Below are 27,853 nucleotides of genomic sequence, written 5' to 3'. Positions count from 1 at the left end.
GGAAGAATGGCTCCCCCTCCTCCCCGAACCACAGGCACACTCACCCGCTCGCACATCCAATTCTCCCTGCTTTCTGCTCACCACGTCTCAGTCTCCCCTATTGACAGGACGTGGTTTTAAACACAGTTACACAAGTTATCATTTCTGCCTTTTGATCAATCTGAATTTTCAGGACAATTACCCTCTTAATCAATGATTGCTATCAGCAGCCCCTTGGATTCTTCACCAAGGCAATCGTGCCGCCGGGGCAGACGGCGTGTGCATATGCAATGAAGCTGCGGGGAGGTGCAAGTCCATCTTCCCCTGACGTAGTCGTCGGCTGAAAGGGTGGAAAGCTGTGAAGGCCACTTCAAGGAACACCTGACGTAAAAAATAAGCGGAGGGAATTAAAAGGGACATTGTGCGAAGCATCTGTGGCACAGCCAGGCTGGGGGGACCGGGGACCTGCTTAAAATATCATCGAGTTGAAAAATAAGCCAACTAAACCAACAGATTTACCATCCACTGAAACCATATATTTAAGAGCTATCTATAGCCAGCACTAACCACTCCTAATGGGGCTAATAAAGTCCGTTTCCAATTAGAGACTGAAACTATTAGAAGAAGGAAAGGCGGAGAGGCAGCTTTTAACAATCTCTAAAGATGTGGGGTTTGGATTTGGGGTTTTCTGGGTTTTTTTTTTCCATCAGAAATTATCTAGCATCACCAAAATGCTCCCAGCATTTACACACACAAAGCAAGCCTCCCAACATTCTTCCCTGGCAGGAGTATGTGTTTCAGTAATTGATGTTTGCACGGAACCTCAGCTCTGGGAGAACACAGCTCCTCCAAGGCATCTCTCACCACCACAGGAACACGGCCCCAGATATTTAGACGCCACAAGAAACCCCAAAGCAGCCAAAGCCCAATTACAGGGGCCGTGGGTTGGCTTGGGGACGAGGCTTAGCATCCCTGCTCATGCAAGAGCACCACCAGGCCATTGGCAGGTTCATGCCGCTTGGCTTGTGTTTTCGGCACTGCAGCCCAGGCAGGGCGAAGGAGCACGTGGCTCCCACCCACACATTGCTCTGTGCTGCTGCCTCGACTACCTTACGGGCTTCCTCTGGGCACAGGACTCCTTGACATTCTGTCCAAAAAATAGCTCAGCCAGATGTAGGCACTGTTGTGTCTTTCTGAACAGCTCCTGCAGGTAGAGGGGCTGCATCTTCTCCCACGCTTGGAAAGCACCCCGCACCTCTCGGGCGCTGTGTCGGCAGGAGGGAGCTTTGGGACCTGGATGGCAGCAGGGAAACGCTGCCAGAAAGCAGCCGAGCTCCTGCAGGGGAAGGCAGCGTGGTGGCAGTGTGGTGGGTTCGCCATCTTGACCACCAGATCGGGCTGGCAGTAAGCAGCAGAGGCAGCGCCAGGTGAGGCTGGCGGGCCAGCTGCCTTCGCAGGCTGCTGGCTGGAGGAGCTCTCTGAAAGGCACAGTATTTCACTAGCTATTTTACATGGAGAATTGCCGATCAAAGATATCCCCACTGTGTACTCCAGAGCAATAAAAATAAAAAAAACCCACAAGAAGAATTCTTTAGGCGGGTAATGGGCATTTTATTCCTTTTTATGACACTAAACATAGGCAGCTGGCATAATTACACCACAGTAAAGGCATAATGTGCACCTAGCAGAACAAACTCATACTTTTGATAATTAGGCAGAGCAAACACAGTCTGGGATTCAGTCACACGGCTTCACTGTCTCCTGGATCTGCCGGAGCCCCCATCCCTGCAGCACGTCGGCCTCATACCCGCAGCTGGATTTATCTGGGCCCCATGGGGAAGGCTGAGCAAGCAGAGCATCACCAGAGCTCTCCTGCACCGAGAGGAACGGCCATGCAGCTCCACTGTTTAGAGCAGACTGAGGGCAGAGTGCAAGCAGGGAGGTGCAGGATGGGTCCATGTGCAGCTCCTGAGAGGCAGCTGGAGACAGCACGTGGCAGAGCACCGCTGGAAGATGTCAGTCACCTCCTGATCAGCCCTGACTGACCCCACAGGCAAGGCTGCAGCAGAACCAACTCTGTGGGGCCAAATCATACAAGGTGTGGTGGCAAAGGCAGACCCAAAACACAGGAGAGATGCAGAGCTCTTTTGGGTTTGCCAGCTCTGCTGAGGCCAGCTCCAGGAACTGGAAGGGCTGAGCATGGGGACACCTCTCCACAGCAAGGACCTTGGCCAAATGAAGTCTGCAGACAATGTCCAGAAGGAAGCTTCCCCTTTGCCAAAAGGCAAGGACAGAAGAGAATGTCCCAGGGAAGCTGAAAGACCCTCACCTACACAAGGGGCCAGCTTGGACCTGCTAGAGGCTAGCAATTACTTCTCTGAAGGCTTTGTGCTCCCATTAGTCCTGATGGCCCTGCTAACCTGCAGACCTGCCTCCTCCAAAACACACCAGCAGGCAGCAAGCACGCTCCTCCGGCAGCTGCAGGCATCCACGCAGGACAGCTCTTCCCTGAACGCAGAGCACGGCCAAAGCGGAGATCCTAAATGATCTCTAAAATATTAATAGCATCAATCAGAGCCAGGCTGACAGAGGTTACAGCACTGGGAGAGCACAGAGAGCAAACTCTCCCCAGGTTGGCACAGGACCATACGCTAAATATCCAGAGTTTGTTTGAAAATGCATCTGCAGGATGCATGCAGGAGCAGTGCTGGCAGAACAGCGTACTGAGGTTTCATCTCCATGCCACTGAAACCTCCTGGGGATGCCGACCACTGCACACAGGGGAGAGACCAGCTCAGCTACACTTGGTCTTACATGGCTTAATGGAAGTTGGTGGCTTTAAGGTATATTGAGTGCAATGCATAAATGCTGGAGTATCTTGGCTCAAAGAAAGGTGAGGGAGGTGGAGCTGATCCATCAGCCATGAGTGAGAACTGCGTGTTCATCTGTGGATAGGATGCCCAAGAAAACACCGAACAACATCATTATGAGATTTTTCAACATGAGATTCAACATGAGAAAGGGAAGACGCATGTTGTCAGCAAATATAAGCTTCTTGCCTCCATACCTACCGACACCCAGAAGAGGTGGATTGAGAACTAGACAGGTACTGAGCAAGCTTGGGAAGGCTGAAGGGCAGCAATCCAGACCACGACTTCAGGACGGCCGTTTGTTCAGGAGCTTTGATGCCCTATAGAGCTGGCAGCAACAGTCATGTCAGAGCACCCAAGGAGAAGATGGTCCCGGGTGTGTAGGAGACAGTGCCCAGGCAACTGGGAAAACCAGGCACTATGAGATAGCCTCTGGCAGGGCTCATGCTTCAGAATGATCAGACCTGCCCTCCCCAGTGGGCCACAAAATAGGAGAAGTTTACGCCTACATGAGGGCAAAGGATGGGCTGTTTCCTAAACAAAAGCAGACTTTCTGGGCAGTTCTTAGCAAGCCACTGTGATAGATCCAATCCATGGGCTGCAGGCAAGGAGCTCAACCAAGGAAACCTGCAAGTGGAGAGAGCAAAAGCCAGGATGGAACCAGAAGTGCTGCACCAGCATGGGGGAAGGGCGGCAGGAGATTTTTAATCCCAACTCTGAAATCAACTTGCTTAGTAGCCTTAGGGTTCCAAGAGATATAATTAATTAATTTAATGAGTGTGAAGCACTGTATGTTATTAATATACAAATTCCACTATGGTATCTCCCACCTCCCAGCTCAGCATCTCTTGCTGCTTTATATCAAGCCCATGAGAAGCAAAAGCCAAGCCACAGTATGCATGTGCAACGGGGCAGAGGCTGCACACCGACACCTTCCCAGCCAAGACAGCAGTAGCAAAGTCCCATCCCTTTCAGCAGGATAGTGCATCACGCTCAGCACAGGGCACCAGGAACACCTCATACAAAAAAAGCTCTTTCCACTTACTGGTGAGTTGATTGCTACCATAAACCAGCCTGGTGCTGCTGGTGGAGATGGCAGGCAGTCACTCTCCCTCTTGTAGCCATGGTGGCTCAGTAGGACAATGAGGACTAAACCGGTTAATGTTTTAATCCCCAAGGCTAGAAAATCTGATTAACCTCTCATTCCTCCCCAGAGAACTACACAGAGCTGTATTCATGCTCCTACGTGGAGCTCCTGTCTTTTAAAATGCAGAGAAAAGAGGACACAGCTCTTTTCCCAGGAACTAGACAGCTGTGCTGGTACCCATGTAAAGCTCCAGCTGAAGGGCTGGGATGCAGGGATGCTCTGCCCCTTGCCTGACCCACGGGACTCTGGAAAAGGCCATCTTTCACGCATTGCGCCTTTGCCTTCCAGCTCCTCCTGGCCTGGAATGCAGCACACGTTGCAGGATTATTGTAAAACATGCCCTGCTTCTAATCCCTTCTCTTGCCTTGCTCTGGTATTGACTGCGGGGAGCTGTGTCAGGCCTGGGGTCAGGTTTGCCTCTCGGAATACCAGGGCACGCAGAAGGTTCCAGCCTCTCTGGCTGACCGCAGTACGCATGAGACATGGAAAAACACGGGCTGCCCCACACCTTCACATAAGCAGGCATGAGAGACTGGAGGCCCCCAGCTTCTGCCAACAGCACCGGTGCCCTGCAGGGACAGCCGCGGTGTGAAACACCAGACCTGTGCCAGACAGACGCCCGCTTGCTGGGAGATCGAGGGCCTAATTCTGACCATCCTTATGGTTTCCCTGGTTTGCTCCTGAGGTGCTGTGCCAAGGGCACATTACAGGACAAGTCTGGATGCAAGCATGCGGCACATCAGCCATGCTGCAGTCACACTGTACACACCGTTACCCCAGCTACAGCAAGCATCCAGCTGACAGGTCCCAGTCACACCAGGACCAGCCCTGCAGCAACTCCCTGCGTGTCCAGACCCCACCATGGGGACCATCAGGCCACTTCAGCCTGCATAACCTTGGCATTGCAGAAAGATTTCTTATCAAAAGCACAAGTTGCTTAGATTTCATTGTGGGTTATTTTGCTTGCTTTCGAATGCTCTTTCCAAAACTTTGGCACCTACAGTACACTGCCCCATAAACAGGCAGGACCAGGAGAGCCAGTGTGGCTCCTTCCTCGACCTGCAAGCAGCAACCAGACCCATGGTGTAAAGGTCTGAGCAGTATGGTTAACCTCAGCAGCAGTGCACACAGAGCCAGATGGGAACCAGGAGGCTCCTCGGTGCAGGGGACAGATGTTCAAATCCCCCAGCAAGGGGAGCGGAGGCACAGCGAGGTGCTGCCAAGCAATATGGCACTCAGCAGGAAGAGCAGCGTGCAAGGTCTGAGCAGCTGCCTCTCTGCCTTTCGCCTGCAGGCTACGGGCGATGTGCAAGTAGAAGAACCATAAATGCCAACCTGCCTCCAACCACTTGCACAGACAAGGATGCTTTCAGTAAAGCAACCAGTGCAGTGCACTCAGCAAACCGCTGCTTACAATTTCATCTAGAAGACAAAGCTTTTGCACTGGTTAAAAAAAGCACAAAAGCAACAAATTCTACTCTCTGCTTTGTCCAGTACCTGCAGGCTGCATGGGGCCAAGTAAGATAATTGTGTTCCTCAGTTTCTCTTGAATCACCACCTTCCTGCCTTATGCGAGAGCCCTCTGTACCATGTGTGGCACCAGGAGGCCCTGGTCCTTGCTGGAGCCTGAAGGTGCTGCCAAATAATAAAAGCTGCCTTGGGATTTCCCTAGCACAAACACCCTGATCTGGGCAGACGGCATCTGGAGAGGAGTGTAGACTGTACACGGCACCCAAGGCAACCACCTCTTCTTTCCCTGCTCAGGTACTCTGAGTCTCAGCAATGTGTCCCAGGGAAAGCAGACAGCCTATGTCCAAGTGCAAGGGAGCAGAAAGCGTCACAGCAAACAGGGTAGGAAGGGAGAAGTGATGACCCGCACTGTCTGCTTCAAGGCAGGACCAGCTCCACCCAAACCATCCCCACCATATTCTTCTAAACTCTGAGAATCTCAAGAGCTAAAAGGTCCCACATCCCTGCCCTCACCCACAGAGACTGTTTACTGATCTTCTTACAGCAGGTAAAGACATGACCAAGAGCCATCCACCACAACCACCCAGAATAAATTTTTCCCCTCCTCTAAGCACTTTCGATCCTCCAAAAATGATTTTTGCTTAGTCTTCTCTAAGCTGAACATCCCACATCCCTCAGTCCTCCCCTGGAGGTCATGTCTTCCCGCTCTCTGACCCTTCTTCTGTTCCCTTCTGGGCTTTCTCCACCTGTGCCAGGTCCTCCCCAAGTGCAGTACGCAAAACTGGTTTGTTCCAAAGGCTAAAACGAGGCTCCAAAGCACCTTGTCTAGGAAAATAGCTGAGATTTTAACATGAGCCTACTGCGATTTTAATCTGTATTAGAAAAAGAGAGCGTAGGAGAACCCCTGATGGTAAAGAAGTTAATCCATGTGTGAGATGCCATGAGATGAACACATGCTAAAACACACGCAGGATAGCTACGGGAAGGAAGGACGGAAGGAAGTTCCAGGAAGAGCCTGCTGTTATTAGGACCAAAATATGATGTGTCCCCTTTGCACTGGAGCAGCTCTAAATGGCTTCCACATAACAGGACCTTGTCAGAGGTTGTCTTTACCCACCCAGCAGAGTCTAAATGGCAGTGAGCGAGGAACAGGCTGCATGTACCCAGCCCACAGCCTTATGCTTGGTATGAGTTTGGCAACGAGAAGGGTGCTCTTTCACATAGTTGTGGATTTTATGACCAAAAGGAATTACTAAACTAATCCGCTATTTTGCAAGCCAGGAAACATAGCTACTTTCTGGTGAACCAAGACCAAGAACTTACATTAGCCCTCTGAGGATCACATCTTTCCTGTCTGCTCCCAGAACAGTTCATACAGACACATGCTCCACAGAAAATTGCTCCTGTGCTTTTAGGATGCAAGAAAAAACCCACCAACAAAAGACAAAGGAAAGGGAAACACACAAACCCATTTGATTTAGGCGAAGATGGACACTGCTCTTTTCTGCCCTCCTGGGATGGGCATGTATGCTACCGCTCAAGTCATGCAAAACCAGTGAAGCCTCCAGGCTGCATCTACAGCCCCTCTCAGCTGTAGCAAGACCAGCTCCTGAGACTGTAAGAAAAGGAAATGAAATGCGAGGCTGGGATCATTACTTTGAAACTATAAGCTCGTGCCACTGAGCCAAAGCCTGTTATATCGACATGGGTTTGTGTCACCCCAGCAGCAGAGATCATTCTCCATCTCCGCTTGCTCAGCTCCCCTCCTCCCGGGACAGCTGCCGGCACGGTACTCCGCAATGCTCTGTGAAATCTAGCTACAGAAAAACTCCCAACGCTTCACCCAGCAAGTTAAAGTTATAGGCCTGAGCCACTGCAGAGCAAAAAGTACCACACTGACTGCTCCACTATGCTTGGGAAGCTGCTGGCAAAGCAAAAAGTGCCACTTGCAGAGGAGCAAATAGCAAAACCCCCAAGTTTCCTTCCCTGGGGCAGAGAGCCCAGAGCGGGGTGTTGCTTCTTAAAGCCTCCAGTATTTAAAAGGCACCGAATTTGCACATAGCTGTCACATAGGATGCTCCTACTCTGTATCTCCAGTCACCAGCCTGGGCAGCAGCTCTGAAGGAGGGAGACAAGCCTGCCTGCCAGTGAGTCCCAGGCTGAGGAGGGGAGAGCAGAGCCCTGAACAACTACTGACCATGCAGCCCACATGCCGTGCCTCTGCTTCCTTTGTTTTATGTGAAGGTGGATACCAAAACCAAGCCCAATGGTTACTCTGCGTTATGTGAGCACCCCACCTGAGCGCATATTGCAGACCTATACATCAACAACCCCTCGGTCCATCCGGTTATAGCTTCTAGGGAAACCGAGGCAAAGAAGTCTGATGCATCAACCCATCCTGTATCCCCTTCCAATGAGACCAGGAGGAGGAAAGGGAAAAGACTGTCAAGAACTTGCAGACACTCACCCTTCCTTCCCAGCACAACCCCCCGCTTGCTGGTTTTCCTTGGAAATGTGTTTTCACCCCTTGTTAAATAAGAAAGGGAACACAGGTCCCTCTGCAGCGGGACAGAGAGGGCTGCTCCTTTAAGGCCTCTCCTGGATGCCCTTTCCCTTTGAGATGACTATCCTCGAATCGCTCCTCATCTCCCTCCCTTTGATTTAAGAGTTCCTCTCCTGGCCCTGACAGTAAGGTATTTCTGTCCCACAGATTATAACTCACTCTGGGCTATTATTCAACTCCCAAGCCCTGGCCCTGCTGCATTTAGTCCAAACATAATATCCTTCATGCATATATTATCTGTCTCCCTATTATCTGGAATCATTTCGGAATTAAATTTCAGTCCTGCAATATTGGCTTGAAGAGCGGCTCGCTTTATGGGCTAGTCAAAGGTTAGAATACCAATCAAAATAACACTGCCGATGCAGAGAGACATTTTAATATTCCAAAACCCGGTAATTGTAAAAGGACATAATATTTTTTCCCTGATTACCCCAAAGGCAACACATGTTAACAAGGCGAGGGAGAGAGTGAAAGAAATTTCAGAGTTCAGACAGCTGCACGACAGATTTAAAGGAGAAGTCGTGGATGGCTGCCGTGCTCCAGCCCCTGGAGCAGGAGGGGTCCCCTGCCAGCGGTGCCGCACTCCCCGGGACGCCGTCCCCTCCGTCCCCAGCCTCGTGGCGTTCGTGCCACCCACGCTCCCCCAAGTCAGGAGCCTTCAAGGGTGCTCTCACCGCAAGGGAACGGAGCAGCCAGAGCTACGCCAAGACGGACAGTCGAAGATTATCACGGCAGAAGAAACTGTCGCGATCAGCTGGCCTGACCTGCAAAGGCCATGAGGCTGCCCCAAATTAATTCCTGTTTGAACCAGAGCTGATCTTTTTAGGAGAAAACCTTCCCTCCTGAGCTGGAGAATCCACCACAGCCCTCGGTAAGTTGTTCCAATGGTTAATTACCCTCACTGTAAAAATCTGCACCTGAATTACCTCGCTTTGGCTTCCAGGCACTGGAACTGCTTATGCCTTTGTCTGCTAGGCTGAAGGAGCCTCTCGCCACATTTTGGCTCTCCCTTTAGATACTTAGGGACTACAGCCAAGTCTCCCTTACCCTTCTCTCTGGTACCCTAAATGGCTCCCAGGGTCTTTACTGCATGGCAAGTATTCCCATGGGTCTTGCAGTTCTCGTCCAGTCTTCAAGTATCCAGAATGCTTTCCGATGCAGAGATGGGACCCAGCATCCCATATTGGTCAAACCAGTCCCAAAGAAAGAGATGATCCAGCCCCTCTGCTCCTACTTACCATTGCCTGTTTATAAATCCAACAGCAGCTGCCTCCTGGATGCAGTATCTGCACATTTTATCGAAAATGATTTTTATGTTTTCTTTCAGGGCATTGATAAAAGTGTTAAATACAAGAGGTCTGAGAAATAGATCCCTGTGGGACCCCACTAGGAAGACATGTACTCCATGATGATTATCCATTTACAATTAAATGCTAGGAGCTGTCAGTTTGCTCGTTCTTAATCAATGTAATGTGTGCCATGTTGATTTTGTATCACTCTTGTTTCTTAATCAAAATGTCATAAGGTACCAAGTCAAATGGCTTCCAGAAGTATATTACATTGACATGGTTACCTTTATCAACCAAACATGTAGTCTCATAAAAAAAATATCAAGTTAGTTTGAAAAAGATCTAGTTTCCATAAATCCACATTGATTGGCATTATATTACCTTCTTTTCATTCTTTATTAATCAACTATGATATCTGGCTTTTCATTACTTTGCCCAGAATTAATGTCAAGCTGATAGGGCTATAATTACTTCATCGGTCATCCCATTTGCCCTTCTAAATTACTGGTACAACATTAGCTTTCTTCCAGTCCTCTAGAACTTCCCCCATGTTCAAAGACTTATTAACAGTCCAGGGCTTCTCAGCTAGCTCTTTAAAACTCCTGTAAACCAGCTATGCAAAATGCCAACCGAAAGCCACCACTTAACTTTATCAGAAAACTATGTTGTAACAGCAAACCTTTTGCTCAGTCATACAGCATCCTCTGCCTTTCTGTAAATACAGAGCAAAGTATTTATTAAACACAGTCGTTTTGCTGTTATAAGCAATTCCTTCCATTTCCTTCCAACTATGAGCCAATGCCACTGCACAGACACTTTTCTTTCCTAACGTCCATGGAAAAGACACTCTTACTCCCCTTAACCCTGGAGTTGCGCTTCTCCTTGTGTTACCTTTCACAACTTCTCCCGTTCCTGCCTTCTGAGAGAAAGTTTCCAAAGCCAAGAGCTCCGCAGATGGGGGCGAGGGGCCCAGGAAAGCACAGCTCCCATTGAAGGAAGGTGTGAGAGGGTCTCAGAGCACTCACCCATGCTGCAAACCATCAAAGCACTGAGCACCGTGGGTATATGCGCAGCTCTTCGCAGTCAAGTGGCAACATCTATTCATGTGCTTGATGCTTTGGCCATGAAGCGCTCTGCCTGAGGAGACCTCCTCTGCCATTTCTAACCTTAATAGGCATTTTATATTCCCTATAGCCAGTAACTCACTAAACAGGCGATTGGTAACAATCACAGTAAGTCCTCAAGAAGTTGGATCTCACAAAAGCAACTTCCAGGCATATGGGCCAAAAAATATACCATATCTCAGTTGACCCATTTACACATTCTTCATTCAAAGCACTCAAGACACTTCAGCCCCAAGTGCCTGAGAAGTGCTCAGAGCTCCTCCTCCCACCCCAAGGAATTGTTAATTCAGAGGAGAGACAAAAAGCTGTTAGCAAATCTTTGTTTGTTTAAGATGTGTTTATTTCTAGTTGCCAAATATTAAAAAAACCATCCTATTACATGCTTCCTCTGTCAGATTTCACAATGTGAGTAGGTGACCTTAAAACATTTGTGCATGTGTATTAACAGTTTGCTTCCAACTACGAGTACCTACAGATCAATAAAGGCTGGGCCTGGAAAAGGCCAGCTCTGCACACAGCCATGTCACCCCCCGCATGGTCATGCTGTGCTCCCCAAGGCTCCGTCAACTCTGTTTCATGATGCCCAGAGAAGGAAAGTTGCATTCCTCCACACACATCACTCCACCCTTGCCTTTCATAAAAATTCTCCTGGACTTCAGGAGGATGTCAAACTAGGACCAGTTTTCTGTCACTTCTAAAGCAACCACTATTAATGTGTCTGAAGACATGCTGCCCTCTGTGAACAGAAATCAAAGATGGTCAAATATGCCAGGACAGCTGTCCTGAGAAAGGGGCAGCTCTGTGATGGGTATGAAGATTGTATTTTTCAAAAATTAATAAAATATCATTCGAAAAACAAGGAATAAAACAAACCTTTAGTGGTTACATAAAACACTCATCTTTTAACCACATAACATCCCGAGAAGAAATGGAAGATCAGGATAGTGTATACGGTGTTAAAAACAGCTTCGACAATGCCATTCTAGAGTCACAGGGCCCACAAGTGCCTCTGTGCCAGCCCTCTGACAAGTTACGCTGCACTGGAAGAGACACAATGAAGCAAGAGTATGGCAGAGGTCTGAAGTCAAGAATAATACAAGGGAGAAGAAATGGAAACAAGAAGATGATCCGACAGTAGGTTTGAAAGAAAGGGACCTACATCTTCACACAACATATAAATAAACAGAGTATAATTAATGCATAATTAAATAGCAAAACTCATTGCTGCAGGATGCTGTAGAAACTGAAAGCATGAGCAGATTCAGAAAAGGATGGACAAGTTTCTGGTAGACAGACATGGTAAAAACAGTGGGTGCTAGACACAGTGGTCTGGAGGCAGCCGCCAGCTCTCAATCCTTGAAGAGACAATTGCTGGGAACCAGAGAAAGCTGACTGGAATCATGCTCTCCTTGACACATCTGCAAGCATCAACTACTGGCCTCTGGCACGGAGAGGACCTGGGTTAGACCTTTGGTCTGGCCATTTTCACACCGTCATCATCCTTCTAATGTTTTTCTTGCACAAGCTAATTGTAAGAAAATCTAGCTTCACCACCCTTCTTCTACCTCCTCCCTCCATCAAACCACTCTCCCCTTCGTGATGTGCTCCCAAGCTGGCGGTCCTGGCACTCCTGCCGCCCAGCCATGTTTCCCATTCCCAGGCTCCTGGCCACCCTGCGATCGCAGGCACCGTGTCCTCAGCCTAACACAGCATTGGCTCCATCCCTGCAGGGTGAGGATCCATCACGGGACTGACCATGCTGCTAACTCAAGTGGGACCTGGAACGATAAACCACAGAGGCTCCCAAAAGAGCAAAGGGAGCACGAACGAGAGCTGATCCTTGTGTTAGAATAAGCACTAATGAATTTATCCAGGCTACCTGAGGATACTCTTGGGGCAGCAGCTTGGTTGTAGCTTGTTAGCTGCAGCAGCTTTCCTTTTCACATAAATCTTGACCCACAGCCTCCTGCTTTCTGCACGTATTTCTCCACTGGTGTCCCTAGCTGCTGACGCGAAGCGCTCTCTGCTATTTACATCCTGAGCATCCAGCTCCAACGATGTAGCTCAGGTGCTGCACCTCAGTCCTAACCCACGGGGCCTCTGTGGATCGACATGACAGGCACATAAGGAGAACTGGCAGATGCGATGGTGGCTCTCTATCGAGATGGTTTAGGGGGATATCTGAAATGTTGCAGCATTCAAAGAAAGCCTCCTCTGCTTGCTGCTGCCCTCCCACAAGGCTGAGCTAATCGAAGTGAAGAACATGATAAACTCTCTGCCCCAAGTCAGGTCTGCACTGACAGTTCACCACAGATACAAGATCGCTCAGTGACATTAAAAATGTCAGCAAACACCGATCAGGCTTGACGGAAGGGATGCATTAGCAGGCTGGGGGGGGGTATAGGGCAAGGTAAAACTTCAGCAAACGCGGTCAAGTGCACAGGCAGCTTTTCTCATTTTGTCCTCCACAGAAGGCTTTTTCACAGATCCCAAGACACTGTGGCCACCATCGCAGCAGTCAAATGTGGAGCTCACCACCACCTGCACGGCCAGATCAATCCAAAAAGTTTTGCATGGGGCAACGCAAGCATGGCAGCTAGTGGGGACTTATTCCCATCTTCAGCTTGCTCGAGAGGCATGTCTTGAATATTCTGAAAGAGGCCTGGAGGCGCAGGGTGCTCACCTCAACTGCTCCCGCAGCACAGAAGCGACAAGGGAAGAAGTTTATTGGAGAATGAACCCTGGGAAAGACTGTCTCGCCACCTTGGGAAGCGGGACTGCTGAGCTCTGGAGCATCCTGTGCTTTGGCGGAGGCAGCGCAGACAAGGACTGTTTCTTCAGATGATACAAAACAGAGACAAAGAGGAGCTGAAGCCGTGTGTGCATGGGCAGAGGGAATCTGGAACATATTTTGTTGCTACTGCACTACACACAGGTACACAAACACGCTTGCTTCATGAACACACCTTTCCATATGTAATCCCACTCTTTTGCATTGCCTTGTATTTGCAGCAGCAGTTCTCTATCTCAGTAGGGTCCTCTTGGTATCACTGCTCACAAGCAGAGACCCAAAGGACAGACAGCAGATGCAGGTGGGGCCATCCTGCAGGAGACTGCTCTCGGTCACACATGCCATTCACACTCACATGAACTGTTTTCTTGACATCTGAAACATCCAAGTCTCTGCATTATCCATGACCTAGAAATTAGCAGTTTCACACCACCGCCCCAAACGCCTTCACTTCATGGATCAGGTCAGAGGCAGACTCAGCCTAGAAGGTACTTCTAAGTCAGGAACATGCCAGAGGGAGGGGAAAAGGGGCCACCTGAGCTATGCAGGGAAGAGCCAGGGACTAGATACCTGTCCGTCCTTATGTCTCTCACTGGGAGCTCACTCAAAAGAGACTGAGGTCCCATTGGGTCCAGCTGCTTGGCAAGAATTATTTATCTAGGCTGGAAATCCTCTCTCGTGAAAACACACAGGCGGTTCCCCCACAAGCACCCCCAGAGAGCGGGGCAGTGAGTGGCATGGAAAGATCCTCACCCTGGGGTAAGTGCAAGCCCCAGGGGAGGCAGCTCTGTAGCCACAGGACAGAAGAGGTCCTTGCTCTCCTCTTCAACCTGAGTCACTTCCCAGAGGAGCGCAGGAACCCTGGAACCAACCTGTGTGTCACAGGGCATCAGATAGTAGAGAGTCAGAAAAACTACAGATTTTTAAGGGATTAGAGGGGTTGGAGGAACATAAACATTTCTCCCACACATCCCCTCCCTATGTGATCTGAGGGAGATCAGAGCCTTACTTTCTGAGTAACGTATCTACAGAGGAGGACAACCCCAACCCACGTGCCCCCATCCTACATGCGCAGCCTGCTACGCCTTCAGAGAGGTGGGCAGGGGAAGACTTGACTGCAACAGCTTCCCTCCTCCTCCTGCCTTTAGCTCTGTGCTTGGTACTTCACGGATGCTCACCAGCCCTCAACTTAGTATCATAGTATTTGTTGAAGCCCAATACATGAACACCCATCTTGAAGAACAGCCACTTGCCTGGATGTCCATGTTACGATGAATCACAGCTCCTAACACGCTAAATCCAAGAGCCTCGAACTATGGGAAAGAGCCGTATTCATCCTGAGGCCCAGTGGAAGAGCACGGCTGGATCAACCTATTTCTTAGCAAACATCACGGTACATAGGGATTTTTTTTTTTTTTAAATATTATTATTCTGCAGCCATCAACCTGCTGGTTATATAGCTGCTATCCATTCACCGGAAGTTTAGTGAACTTCAAATGGCGATCATTAATGGTCACTGAACTGCAGAATGCCCCAATGTGCTTTCAGATTTCATTTACCAAGGACCAGCAATCAGCCAAAAGATTTGCTCTGACAGCAGGGAAATACAAGACCCTTTGACAAGTTCAGCCGGGAATGTGCTGCCAGCATCCCTTGTTAAGTTCATGTTCTACCCTATTTGACGGAACAGATCATGCAAATTGTCCTTCTGCGGCCGCTCAGCCTGTCACTCATGCTTCCATTTAAAACAATAAATAAATAAAAGAACAAAAGAAAAGCCCACAAGTACAACGAGCTGTTTACAAGCAAATTCCACTTACCGAGACCCCTAATTATCAGGAAAAGGTGCAGAAACCCAAATAAAACATTAAATTGGATGGAGGAAGGGAATCTTACTCATCCAAAGGTTTAACCAGCAGAGCCACCCCAGTTTCTCTTGTGCACAGACCCCAGCCTCCCCCCTCACCCCACTACTGCCTGTAATCACACTTGTTCTTTTCTTCCCACTTTGATTTGCAGCTTATGGCATCACCACATTTTTTTGTGCAGGTGGAGCAGCTGTGCCAGGAGACCCTGTGGATGCACAGCAGGCTGCTCTTTAACAACGCAGAGAAGGCGTGGAACAACACAAGGCACCAGACAGTAAAGTCCAAGGTATTTTGCTTTGCAAAGTGACCACTGGTTTCTTAGGTAGACATGCTGCTGAGACAGCTCCCCTTCCCCACAGCACAAATGGAAATACTGATTTTTATTTGGGAATATTTCCACATGATTATCAACCAGAATCTGATCTGAAGGGAACCAAGCTCCTAGGAGTCTTATACGGCTGCAAAACAAAACAGAGTCAGCAACACTGGGGCCAGCACAACCTTCGCTGAAGAGGGGCCTCACAGTGTCCCACTATTATGCGGAGACACCGCACTGTGCCTGCCACAATGGGATTCTCCCCAGCTGCAGAACACATCCCATCAAGTACAGTAAGACTCTATTAGAGGAGATACAATAGGGAGCTGGAGGACTCGCTCAGCCCAGCTTCTGAGAAAATAACTCATTTCAATGCAAAACAGCTGTAGTTATTAGACACCTCCTTAAAGAGGAAACGAGAAGGACAAGGGGAGGGGGGAGAGAGGGAGACGGGGACCATGGCAGTTTACACAAAAGTACCTTTTTCAGATTAATCCACTGTTTGAAGTAATCAGCAACCGGCAGCCCTAAGTACTGGCATTGTCCTGGTAACCTGTAAGAGAGAAGAGAGAGCAGGTTTGATTCAATCAGTGTCCTGACAACACAAACTCTGTTTCCTTAAGTGCATTTTGTTCCGAGATGGAAGAGACCCTCAAGTCTGCTGTAACATGCTGCACATCAGGAGGACTGTAGCTCTTGGCAAAAAAATCTCATGAGAGCACAGCTTGGCTGAAGACTTATATACATCCAGCCACATCCAGGCTGCTGGCACCTTTCAGACTGAACAGTTTGAACAGGAGCTGCGTGCAAGTGCAGTACGCAGCTCTTCTCCACAGTGGCTAACAGACAAACATGACTGGAGCATTCGGGCTGTCCTTAGCTAAGTGAACTCATCACAAATCTCTGCAAAACCATCCCACTCAGCCAGAGGCTTACCGGGCAGACAGAAGGACTGACAATTCACCTGTCACGCCCTGGTGCTTTTCCATTCAGCCTTTACGGTTAAAACACCGAATGAGACATGAGGGAGGGAAAGAAGCACCAATGCATTCATTTTTGGGGTAGTAATGCTGCAGGACCAACGTTTTAGGGCTAAGAAAGCAGAGGCTGTTTTCCAAGCAGGTGTTTAGAAGAAGAGAGCAGTCACAACTCTGAAGATGCAAGGTGCTGCACACTGTCTTACCATGGGTCTGAGCACCAGCAGCCAGAGCTGCGAGCACACGTATTTAACCTCTCCCTTCCTATGGCGAGCCGCCAGAATAGGGCTCACAAAACAAAACGGCACCGGTAAGGGAAGTGGACTGCCCCAAGGGACAGCAGGACCCTAGGATTAGGAAAGCTGTTTCTCCCCCACTGTGCCGACCCCAGTGTGTTCGCAGGGGAGCTACGACGTGCCCCTCAGACAGGGAAGGCTGAGTCGCAAAGCCGTGCGGCTCCAGCCGAGCCTGTGCAGGGAGATGAGTTATGTGAGTTTTCCTCAGCCGGTTTGATCTGATCAAGAGTAATTGATGGATCTTGTTCATTCACGTACTGCTGAGCACGCCTGGGGCACTGGTCACAGGATCTTTAACTGAAGCAAAGGAACATCCCAAATAAATATGTCAACTAAATAAATGACTAAATTAGAGCCGTTTGTGCATGTTAAAAGCCACAACCCCAGAAATCGGCTTTTGCAAACAGAGGGGGGTGGGGAATCTCACAACTTCCTCAGGCACTTGCGGGCTGTAGGGGGAGGTTGTAGGGGAGGAGGGAAGAGCTGCGAGCGCCAGCATCAGCTGCTCAAACATCCCAACACAGACCATGTCCAGGGCAAAGTCTTCTCCCACTCTCCATAGAGGAAAGAGTGAATAATCCAGATGGGACTTCAGACTCAAGGCTGAAATTCACCTCTGACCAGAGCTTGTTCCTGGATACAAGCCCTGAGCTGGGGTGCACCATCAGCACCCCATGCAGCACCTGAGTGCTCAGCCCAGTTCCAAACCCTCTGGTGAACAGGGCAGCATCTCTTCAGACCTACAAGCAGTTTCCTAAGTAAGGGGATGAAGGAGGGACACCGATAATGCACTCGCAGATAATATGAGTCTCAGGGTAGTGCAGTACCAGAGTGGTTTGGTTTTGGTGCTGCCTTCATTTCCATGGGAAGAAAAGTAAGGAAGCTGGTAAACATATCCAGGGGAATCTCCTGGGAATATGTGGTCAATGGAGCCAGCACACACTGGGCCCCACCAGTGTACGGGCTTTGTGAGCCCTGCTTAGGCTAAGAAAGGAACAGACTCCCTGTGCCAAAACCAAATGCCTGGTCCTGAAAAGACGCACGTGTCATCATTTAGGAGCAATAATTTAAGTCATACAAACACATTTGAATAAAGAGGTCCAGAAGAATCTCTTTGAAAGCAGGAAGCCTGTCAAAAGAACAATCTTGCAAGCAGCAGGGCTATGGCGATTTGCAGGGTAAGCAATGTGACTTGACAGCACGGTCTCATCTCTGGGCACGGCTCATCTGATGCTAGCACTATCATGCTGAAATAAACCACCTGGAGTCACTCCTCACAATTGCATAGCCGTCACATAAATAGCAGCCTGGTCCACGCATTTTACAGCCATTACACATATGTCCATGACATCCCGGAGTTGAACAGACCCCACCAGCCCCAACCAGCATGCTAAGAAAGCTCTTTCTCCAGGAAAGCTGCTTTCTACTGGTGCCCGAATCAAAAGAGATCACAAGAAAAAGAACCATCTAAAACAAATGACCGGTCTAAATACAGACACATGATCAGCTCAACCTCTCTTAGACTGCTCCCATTTAGCTAGAGAGGATGATGACAGCAGATAGCAAAAGGTATGTTTCTAAAAGCTGAGTTTCTCCTCCCAACTCAAGAGGTTTTCATTAATACAGGTCTCAGCCTAGCTCCAGTTAGAGGAATAATTATCAATTCACCTAACATTTGCATAGGGCCCAGGAGAAGCAAGTACAGCATTGTTCTTGTTAGCCACAGGAACTGACAGCTAACCACCCTCTGCAATGAATGGCATCTAAAGCATTTCCATCCCTGTGGGACCAAAAGGCCCAGCAAACTGGACAGCCTGGTTCTGCTTCCACCCTGAGACTGATGGCAGTATGCCCTGGGCGCTGGACAGGGGGTCTTTAATTGGAGAAAATAAATGCTCCAAATAAATATGTCAACTAAATAAATGACCCATTTTTGCAAACAAGTAACAACCCCAGAAACTGCCTGTGAAGCCGTGTGACCTAAGGACATTCCCCCTCCCCCTCTGTGCTTGTGCTCCCCTCATTTCACATTAGTACCAGAGAGACCTCACCAAGTTGTCCAAGCACTAGAAGACCTATTCTCATGCTATAACCTGGGTGGGCTGTCAGCAGCATGGACCCGAGCTGGAAGATGCAGGCCTGGAGGCTCCAGGCCAGCAGGGATACAGCCACTTAAAGCGCTTGCCTTTAGCGAAGGATTGCTGTAAGAGTCTGGTCTAGTCTGGGTACGCAGTGCTCCCAGCACAAGGAACCAGGGGCTCTCACTGCACAGAAACCAGGTCCCCAGGTAGCTACAGGAAGGAAAACACCCCTGCAACGTCTTTTCCCCACCTCCAAGCTCATCACCTGCCGTGGTCCCTCCACTCCTCAGCCTGGTGACCAGGCAGGAGTTTCTCCAGCATCTTCTCCAGGTTGGAGTGAACAAGGCACATCTGTGGCTCTCCTGGGCAACAGAGGTGCCAGGCCCTGTAAGATAGTATCTGTATTTATCAGGGCCACCATTCACTTGAGCAGCTCATTTGGTAAACACGCTCTTATGCTCAGTACAGCTTCTTGCTCTTGCAAGAGTCAACCTTGCTCACTGGGGGCAGCTTTGCTTGAGCAAAGAGCTCGGGATTCAGCCCTCCCTCAGGTAAGGGAGAAGAGAAATGATGGCACATTTCACTGCATTCAACATCCCATGGTCCTTCCAGCTTCTGAACAAGGTCTTGCTGCCTCCCCAAACACTGAAGCTCTCACTCCTTGGGAAGGAAGCTGGCTCTCAAAACCACGCCATCAGCCAAACGCTGTGGCTTCAGGTATGACTGCACTTGATAGAGAGAAACTTGAAAATGGCTGTGGGATTTTCCAGCCTCCAGTGCAGCTCTGGTGAAGTCCGTCCTCCCAGCAGCAGAGATGGGAGCCCACAACCTCTGCCCGCTCCCAAAATGCAGGTCCCCTTTGGGCAGAAGATCTAATAACATCAGGTAGCACTCTCTCCTCTACCAGCCAAGCCAGCCCAAGTCCCCCTTGGACTGTGGTCAGCAGTGGCAGCTCTGCACCATTTTCAGAGAGCTTTCATCACCCCCGGCTCTGATTTCCATCCAGCCCTGCTCCTCCACTCTGCAGGGTAAATGGGGCCTGGAGATGAACGGGATGCAAATAGGAGGCGAGGTGACACGGCTGCATTTCTCCTGTTGAAGCTGGCTCTCTCCAAGGCGGCAAGAAGCGCACAGCTCGGCGGTGATAAACGGCCTTGCTTTAGTTATCACTTTCCTTAAGTTAAGGAGAGCAGCCTAGTGATGGATGGGCTGGAATTCGGTTATCAGGGAAGGCTGTCAGCCAGAGTTGCCTATCTCCACACACATTTAGCAGGGCGTCATTATGCGATGGCATCGAGTTAAAATATGACCAAGGGTATTGAAAGAAAAAGAACAGGATTAAAAAAAAAAAAAAAGGCAAATTGAGCAACAATAAAGGAGCATGAGGCAAGAACGTTATCGTACTAGTGACACCTTTTATCTCGGTCTGGTTAGCTAGAGCAGGGCACAAATTGGTCCTTCCTCCACTATTGTATCCTCTTGTACAAACAGAGGCAGATAAAATGTGTCACCAGTGCGATAGCATATCAATTTAACCCTAATTATCTAGGGGGTCAAGCTAAGAAATAGGGGTTTCTCATTTCAACAGGTTCCTCCGTCTCTGCTCAGAGCCACCACATTAATATGGAAGGGGGAGGGGCAGCCATAATTGATTTCCGTCACTCAGGTGGTCCTGGCGTATAAAAAATTAATGCTTGATTCTCCCAACTAATCAGAGCTGGTTAACGTCCATCTGCTTCTGGGTTCAGGATGTCAGGAGACAAAGAAATTGGGCCACTTTCTACACACTGGGGGTATTGATATTAAGCCAGTTAAAAGAACAAGTTCCTCTATGGGAAAGATAAAGGGACATTAAATCTTGGTTTTTACAGACCTGGTCTCAGCCTTCCAGAAAATCCATGCCCTGGAGACCTGGAGTTGTAAGAGATGCAGAACATTTTAATTGTGTCCCGGCCAACCCCACTGCACTGGGCTGCAAAGGAGAGGGCAGGCAGGCTCCTGCCCTGGAAATCCTTCACTGAAGGAGGGCTGGAAAGCCTGAATGAAGCTGCTTGGACGCAACAGCACACAACAGCAACAAGGTGATAGCCAAAGAGAGGAGCTGTCAAACCACCTCAGCCTTGCACCCTAGTTCAAAGTAAGGCTGGTCAAGGCGTCGCTCTGGACCATGCGGCACAGAGGTGCTGCTCTCTTTTGATGTAGGACAGGATGGCTGCCAGGCCAAGAGGAAAGCTTGGGTGCCCTCTCCTAACAGAGAAAGCTAGCGGTGCTAAGGCACCTGAGATGTTTTAGCAGAAAAACAAGCACCATGATAGGCGAAGCCACATCTGTCTGCACTGAACCTCGCGTGAGCTGGAGCCAAGCTAGGAATTTAAAGCAGCAAACCCACACCCTCCCAAAGAGGCAGCCTTAGGTTGATCCAAATTTGGTTAAAACAGTAAATCCCAGCCAGCAGGGTTCAATGGGCTGGGGATGCAAAGGGGTGAGACCCTGCTCCAAAGCGCTGAGGCTGCAGGAGCATCCCACAGAGGGGCAGAAAGCCTGGCTGGGCTTTGCCAAAACCACCATGCCAGGCCAGGAGGGCTCTGACAGCACAGTGCCACAGCACCCGCAAGCAAGCGGAGCGTCCTGGGCACGCAGCACAGCCCAAGCCATGCCACGCCACAGCCTGTGGAAATTGAAGCATGCTGACACACATCTCCAAAAAAAAACCCCAAACCCCAACTTCCCCATCCCAATAATTCAAGTTAGAGTGCAGCAGCTTTCCTGCGTAATCCAGAGCTTTGGCAGGGAGACGTCTCCTCCCCAGCCCTGGAGTCACTATGCCACTCAGTGCAAAGAGGCAAGAACTGAGCCAGTCTCCCCTCATGCTCCTGTCTAAAGTGAAGGACAGAGGGACGAACCCCCTGCCAGACCTCTGGCACCCCACTCACATGCTCCTCAGCCCCACAGACCTGCCATGGGGCCGGAGGAGCCTGCCTGCCCTTGCTTCCCGATGGATGAACCCTTGCCAGGTGACTGCACCCCACTCTCACCGAGCACGCTCATGGCGCCGCTCCTCTCTGTCCCCCATCACTGCAGGCCAAACCACCCCAGCATGGCTGTACTTAAAATTCACAAGCAGTAGCTGTGGAAAGACAATACATTTGGAGAGGGTCTGAAAAGCCCTGGGTTTTCACAGAAACCCTGAGACAGGTCCCATCTCCCTCCCTCTTTGCTTTCCTTCCACCCTCTCAACCACCCCCAAACTTGTCACAGTGCAACAAGCCTACAAGCCGCACATCAGCTTTAAATATCAGCATGCGTGAAGCAGGGACATGAGAGCAGGGAAGTGGGAACAGAGAGAGCAAGCCTCCATCGCCTGTCAGGAAACACTAATGAATTTCAACACCAGCAGCCATTGCCTTAGACGGGCTGGCGAGAGGAGGAGACGGAGTTACAGTGAGGAGCCTTTGCACGAGCAGCCTGCCTTTTTTCAAAGCCCCCTCTGTTAATAAATGTCATTGCCAAGCGGGCTGCAGCAGTCCTCGAGCCGGGATGGGGTGGGTCGGGGGAGAGACAGGCAACTGACAGCGCTCAGGATGCCTGGGCAGCGCAGCCTTTTCTTCTGCTGCATCCCCAGACAGAAGCCAGGAAAAGGAAGCAGACGGGACATCGCCGTTGGCATGAAGCTGTCTTCCATTAAGGCCCCAGTACCTAAATAACAACCTCCACAAGGAGCCATGAGCGCAACCCGAACACCCCCCAGTCCCATTCACTGGGATGGACGGAGGCTCTACAGGGAATGGTCCTTGGGATGGACAGAGGGATGCAGAGACATCCAGATGCACTGCCTGCGTCCCCAGCAGCAGCAAAGGGTTACAGAGCAGCCTGTCCCTTTGCTAACACAAATGCATTCCCGAGGCAGCGCAGGAAGAAGCATCCAGCACAGGGCACCGCATGGCAACCGCGCCGATGCACAACATGAAGGTCAATGCAAGTCTTCTTTACAAATGTCAACCTGTCATCTCTGGATATTAATGAGGGCTGACCAGCAGCTAAAATGCATCCATGCTCCATTAGTAATAAGAGAGACACGATGCAGGAGAAGAGCGCACACCACGGCATGTGGAGGTGCCAGTGGGTCTGCAGGGCCCGGGGAGGTGTGGCGATGCACAAGATAACTAGGGCCACTCCAGCTGCCCAGGAAGGAAAGCACTTGCCACACAAACCCCTTCACTGGAGTGTGCGTTATCTTTTTCCATCAATCTTTAATTGGATTACTGCAATGAGGCCAAAAAACCCAGGCTAAGCAGTGAGGCTAATACCTGTTACTTTCAGACCTTCCTTTCTTCTTCTGTGATGCCCATTCTGGACAGCGTTGCTTTCTCTCTCTGCCAGGCATACTCCTGCCTAGGAAGCCTAAAAGGTAAGCTGCAAGCCTTGGGACTCTCAGCATCACTGGCTGAAATGTCTGAACACCCACCACCCATCACATGCTAACAGCCAGATCCCTCTTCTCTCAATTTTTGCTGGGCACTAAGAAATTTGGGAGAAACTCAACACCCATGCTTTCCAAGCAGCTAGCCTGCAAATGGAAAAGGCTGTTACCCCAGACTGCAACCAAAGCAATGTATACGCTAGGAAAATAATTCTGTCACAAAAAGCACACAGGGCAAGTGGCTCATCGTGACTTGCTCGTCCTGCAAAGCACTGTGTGCCTTCCACTGCCATCAACCTTAATGAAACATGAAGGCATTTAACACCATGCGAGATCTGGCCCTTTTATGGGTATCTGTCTGTGCGTCAGCTAGATGCTGGCAGAGATGCTATCTCAACATTAAAAGCAAGGCTGTAACACAGCAGGTATTCAGCCTCCAACAGAAGATGTTCATCAACAATTGCACACACATGATGCTACAATAAATCTATGTGCTACTGCCTAACAGCTTCTCTTAAAAAGATTCATAGCTCTATTTACTGGGCCCGATTCTGCTGCTATGCATGAGGGAGTAAATCTGGAGTAACTCTACCTGGAGTTAGTAAGCAGCCAGTGAGAGCAGGATCAGAACTGAGCCTTTTGATTTTTTAAATAACTACTTAATTACCATGCAGGAAACCAGAGCTTGCTGGCTCCACAGTTCAGCTGAGGTTAGGAGTGCAGCAGGCAGAAGCTGTGCACTCCTCCATACCGAGCCCTCCAGATGGGTGAAGGGGTAGAGCAAATGCTCTCACCAGCCCTTCCAGACAGGGAGGACGACTGGGTGGACTTCCCTTTGACATCAGCAATGCATCACGCTGCTCCCAAGGAAAGAGAAACTGGAAAGCCTCCAAGACTGAGGTTGCCCACTATGAAAAACCCTTAAAAACAGATTTCAACACACCAGTGTGCTGTGACTGTCTGTCTGCTTACTAAATACGACATTATACAGCATCTTATGAATAGGAGCGTACAAAATTGGATACTGTGTACATCTACCACACAGGCGTGTTCTCAGTGCAAGTCACCCGTCATGACCACAGGCTGCAGCAGGTGAACTTCCAATTTGTCATCAGGAAAAAACTCTTCACCGTGCACATAATAAAGCACTGGAACAGATTGGTGGGGGAATCTCCTCCCTTGGAGACATTCAAACTCATCTGGAGAAGACCCTGAGCAACCCGATCTAAGTTTGAAGTTAGTTCTGCTTTGAGCAGGGGGCTGGATTAGACATCTCTAAATTATTCTGTGATTCACACTGCAGCGGAGTCTGATTACAAACGCAGAGCGTGTCCTTCTCCGTCTATATGGTCTCTTATGAAGTCTTTCATACAGATGCTAATTTAGGAATCGCCTGGTTCTCCGCATACCAACTGTTTTAAGAGGGAGCATTCACATTCCTGCTGCAGAATACTGTAATTGCGCACTGAGTATGGGGGTATATCTGATGCAATGGATGCACCCACAACGCATCGTGTTTAAGCCCCCTCAAAACCAAAACATGCACAAAAACTAAGCTAAAATTAGATGTGCTTCTCCTCCCACTGCACATTTCCCATTGCAGAAGTATTTCTCCCCAGGAAACCGGAGCATGCAAGATCCAGAGCAAGGCACTGCTCTAGGACTGAGAAGACACGTCCTGTACCAGTCCTTCCTTAGACCCGCTGTACGACAGGCAGGAGGAAACCTTGCCTCCTCCATGCCTCGCCTGTCCAGACCGTTTAGCATATAAACTCTTCAGGACAAGGGCTTCTCTGCTATGAGTCATAAACTGCTTAGCGCCTAATGGTAAAGCCTATAGACGCTTAACATAATACAATCATGTCACTTAAAGGCCATTAGTCTCCAGTCTAAACAGCACTTTTGCAGTCACAAAGGGGACCTGCCAACTCAGGAAGGCAGGATAAGGGACGCGGGTGGCCAGTCGGGTCACTGGACTCGCAGACACACGACGTGAAGCCCCAAGCAGGAGGAACCCAGCCGAACGACATGGGGGAAAGCCATGGCAACTCTAGCAATCAAAGAGCTTTATCTTTTGGGCTTTCTTGAACCACTTGAATCAGCTGAAAGCTCCTGCCAGCCAGGGGAAAAACCTCTCCACCTCCAGCCATGGCTGTACTGCTTGCAAGGGGGGCAGGAGCCCCTCACCCACACAGAAAGTCTCCAGCCTTCTGCATCACCTCTCTTCCCACTCACTGAAGCGGACCATTTATCTACAAGAAAACACGCCATTCTGTCTTGTGACACTGTTTGAACCCCTCTTCTTTCCTGGCACTGTCTCTGCTGCCCTCTGGTACTACATTGTCCAGGTCTACTCTCTGAACTGACTTCTGTGATTGCCTCTCCCCACTAAGGGGAAGACAGAAATCCTATAAGGAGCCAGAGGTAAGCCCCCTCCCTGTCCCCTCTGATGATACGCAACCCCAAATTACACGCACAACAGCTCCATGGGCTTTCGGCACAGCCTCCAGGCTGGCAGCAGCAGGGAGCCTGGCACGTCGCCGAACAGGGTCTCAGCACAGGCTTCTGTGCAGCTGCAAATTACATCTGCACAAGGGGAAACAAGTTTGTCTTTTCCTTGTGGGGAAGAGACCGCTCCCCACCTCCAAGCACAAGCTGCCATTAGTATTTGCTTCGCCAGAGAGAAGGAGCAGCGAATCCTCTAGAGCAAAGGACAAGTGCAGCAATTAGGATGCAGGGGCTGCAGGAGCTGTTTAACAGCACGACCCGGAGGTCAGTGCCGCCGACTCCCAGCCCTGCATAAATATTGTATGAGTCGGGGAGAGGGGCTGTTACAGCCACCCTCAGCGCCAGCCCTCCCCCCTCCATCACCACTCTGCATCTAGCTAGATACGCCAGCAACATTATTTACAGATGTGACAGTCGGGAAAATCACTTGAGTAACTAGAGGAATGGGAAAGAGGGCTGCTCGGTGGAGCAGGCGCCTGGGAGTGGGCTCCCACCCGCACCTCCTGCTTCCCCTTGCAGGGTGCTCCTCTGCACGGGTAATTGCCAGACGGCATGGCCCGTTCTCAAACCAGAGGATGAAATACCACCAAGAACAAGGAGGGGAGGCTGGGAGCTCCCCTCTCAAAGGTTGCCCAGGGGTTTGATTATCAATGCCGCTGAAGGACACCTCAGCCAGCAGCTGCTTTCCAGTTTCCTATCAGTATCTCTGCTAGACCCTTCCTTCAGAGGGAGCTTTATAGCAATATAATGAGAGGCTTTATAGAGAGCTTCCCTTCAGACTCTGTCCATGTAGCTCTGCAGAAGGGTCCCTACTCCAACACAGCCAGAGCGGCCTCATCCCTGAAGAGACTCCCTCAGCTGCTCTGTTTGCTACCAACCACCTTCTTCACCCGTGACCTGTCCGCTGTTTATTCTCTGAAGGATCACCTTCACCTGCAGCTTCAGCCATGCCGATCGGCACCATCCCTACTGTATCCTGGAAGGAGCTCTCATTCTTCTGCCCATTGTTTTGCTGGAGATACCAGTCGAGTGCACATTTGCCATGATGCTCTACACAAATACAAACCTACTTTCAGGTTCACCGAGACTGGAGGTTCCTAAGAACAAGGACACAGGCCATTCTCCAACTGTAACAGCAGCCCATGAACTCCTAGGGGCACACAGCTAATAAACATCACTGCCCTGGGCAGCGCACAAGGGCTGCAAGACAGGAAACACAGCTTGGATGTGCTTCTGCTCACGATACCCCTCCAGAAATTCCTCTGCTGCTCTGTGGCTGGTTGCTGAATCCAGGAAAGGCAGAAGCCTGGTCTTACCATTCTCAGCTTTCCTGAACTCACTGTGCAATTAATGGGCTTAATTATTGATGGCAAAGGCAGGGAAGGGAGGAAAGAAAGAAAAAGCCAACGAGAAGGGAATGATGTGGGGGTGGCGGGCGCCAAAGGTCTCCGAAGATCTTCCCTCAGCCTAGAGCAGAGAAAGAGCCCCTAGCCGCTCTGCCGCTCCCACGGCCCTGCTCTAATGCTCCCTGACATGCCTCTGAAGACAGCGAGCTGTTTGCAGTCACCACCGTGATTTGTTAGTAATTATTTTCACGGTGTCACATTGCTGTCACTCTCTTAACAAAGAGACAGGCAGCCCGAGGCTGCCTGCGAGAAAGAACCAGCAGAGAAAAGGAACTGTCAGGCACCCAGGGATCCTCTTTGCTTCCCGGGTTCACAACCAGAGTCCTTACCAGCTTCTGAAGAAACTTCTGAGGAGAAGTGGCAAGTCAGAATCATCTCCCATCCTGGTCACAGCAAGAGGAATTAATTACTTAGCCTCCTCCTAATTTCATCTTACCTGTGAATCCAGTGCAAGACCCAGGTGCTTAGAGCCCCTTAAGCCAGCGATTTGCTTCAGGCCTGCAGCAAACGCAAAAAAACTTTGGCAATTGATGACTTTTAGCGCTCTCCTTATAAGCTCCAATTTCCTTTTATGTGGTCTTGCCATTAGACCGTGCTTCCCAAGCATGGCAACCCTGATGACAAAACCCTGCCTACGCCTATCACCCTCGCACACATTAAGCCTCCACACCAGCCACGTGTGCTCTCCCTACACCAGTCTCGTTCATGCCGGCGCAGTGCTGCGCTCTGCGTGGCAGTAACATTTCAC

At 49.9% G+C, this 27,853-nt stretch overlaps 1 protein-coding gene across 2 annotated transcripts in view; it reads right to left on the bottom strand.

Annotated features, from left to right (window-relative positions):
• ERI3 (ERI1 exoribonuclease family member 3) overlaps positions 1 to 27,853 on the bottom strand; it is a 137,487-nt gene that overhangs the window by 68,173 nt on the left and 41,461 nt on the right. For both annotated transcript variants that reach the window (XM_082314058.1, XM_082314059.1), the window contains one exon: positions 15,898 to 15,970. In XM_082314058.1, the coding sequence (XP_082170184.1) occupies positions 15,898 to 15,970 (73 nt within the window). The remainder of the gene's footprint in view (positions 1 to 15,897; positions 15,971 to 27,853) is intronic.

Source organism: Platalea leucorodia, assembly GCF_965183815.1.
Source record: "Platalea leucorodia genome assembly, chromosome: 5".
Classification (NCBI taxonomy): Eukaryota; Metazoa; Chordata; class Aves; order Pelecaniformes; family Threskiornithidae; genus Platalea; species Platalea leucorodia.
Note: the sequence above shows the minus strand (reverse complement) of the source record. Positions and strands in the feature narration are given on the sequence as shown.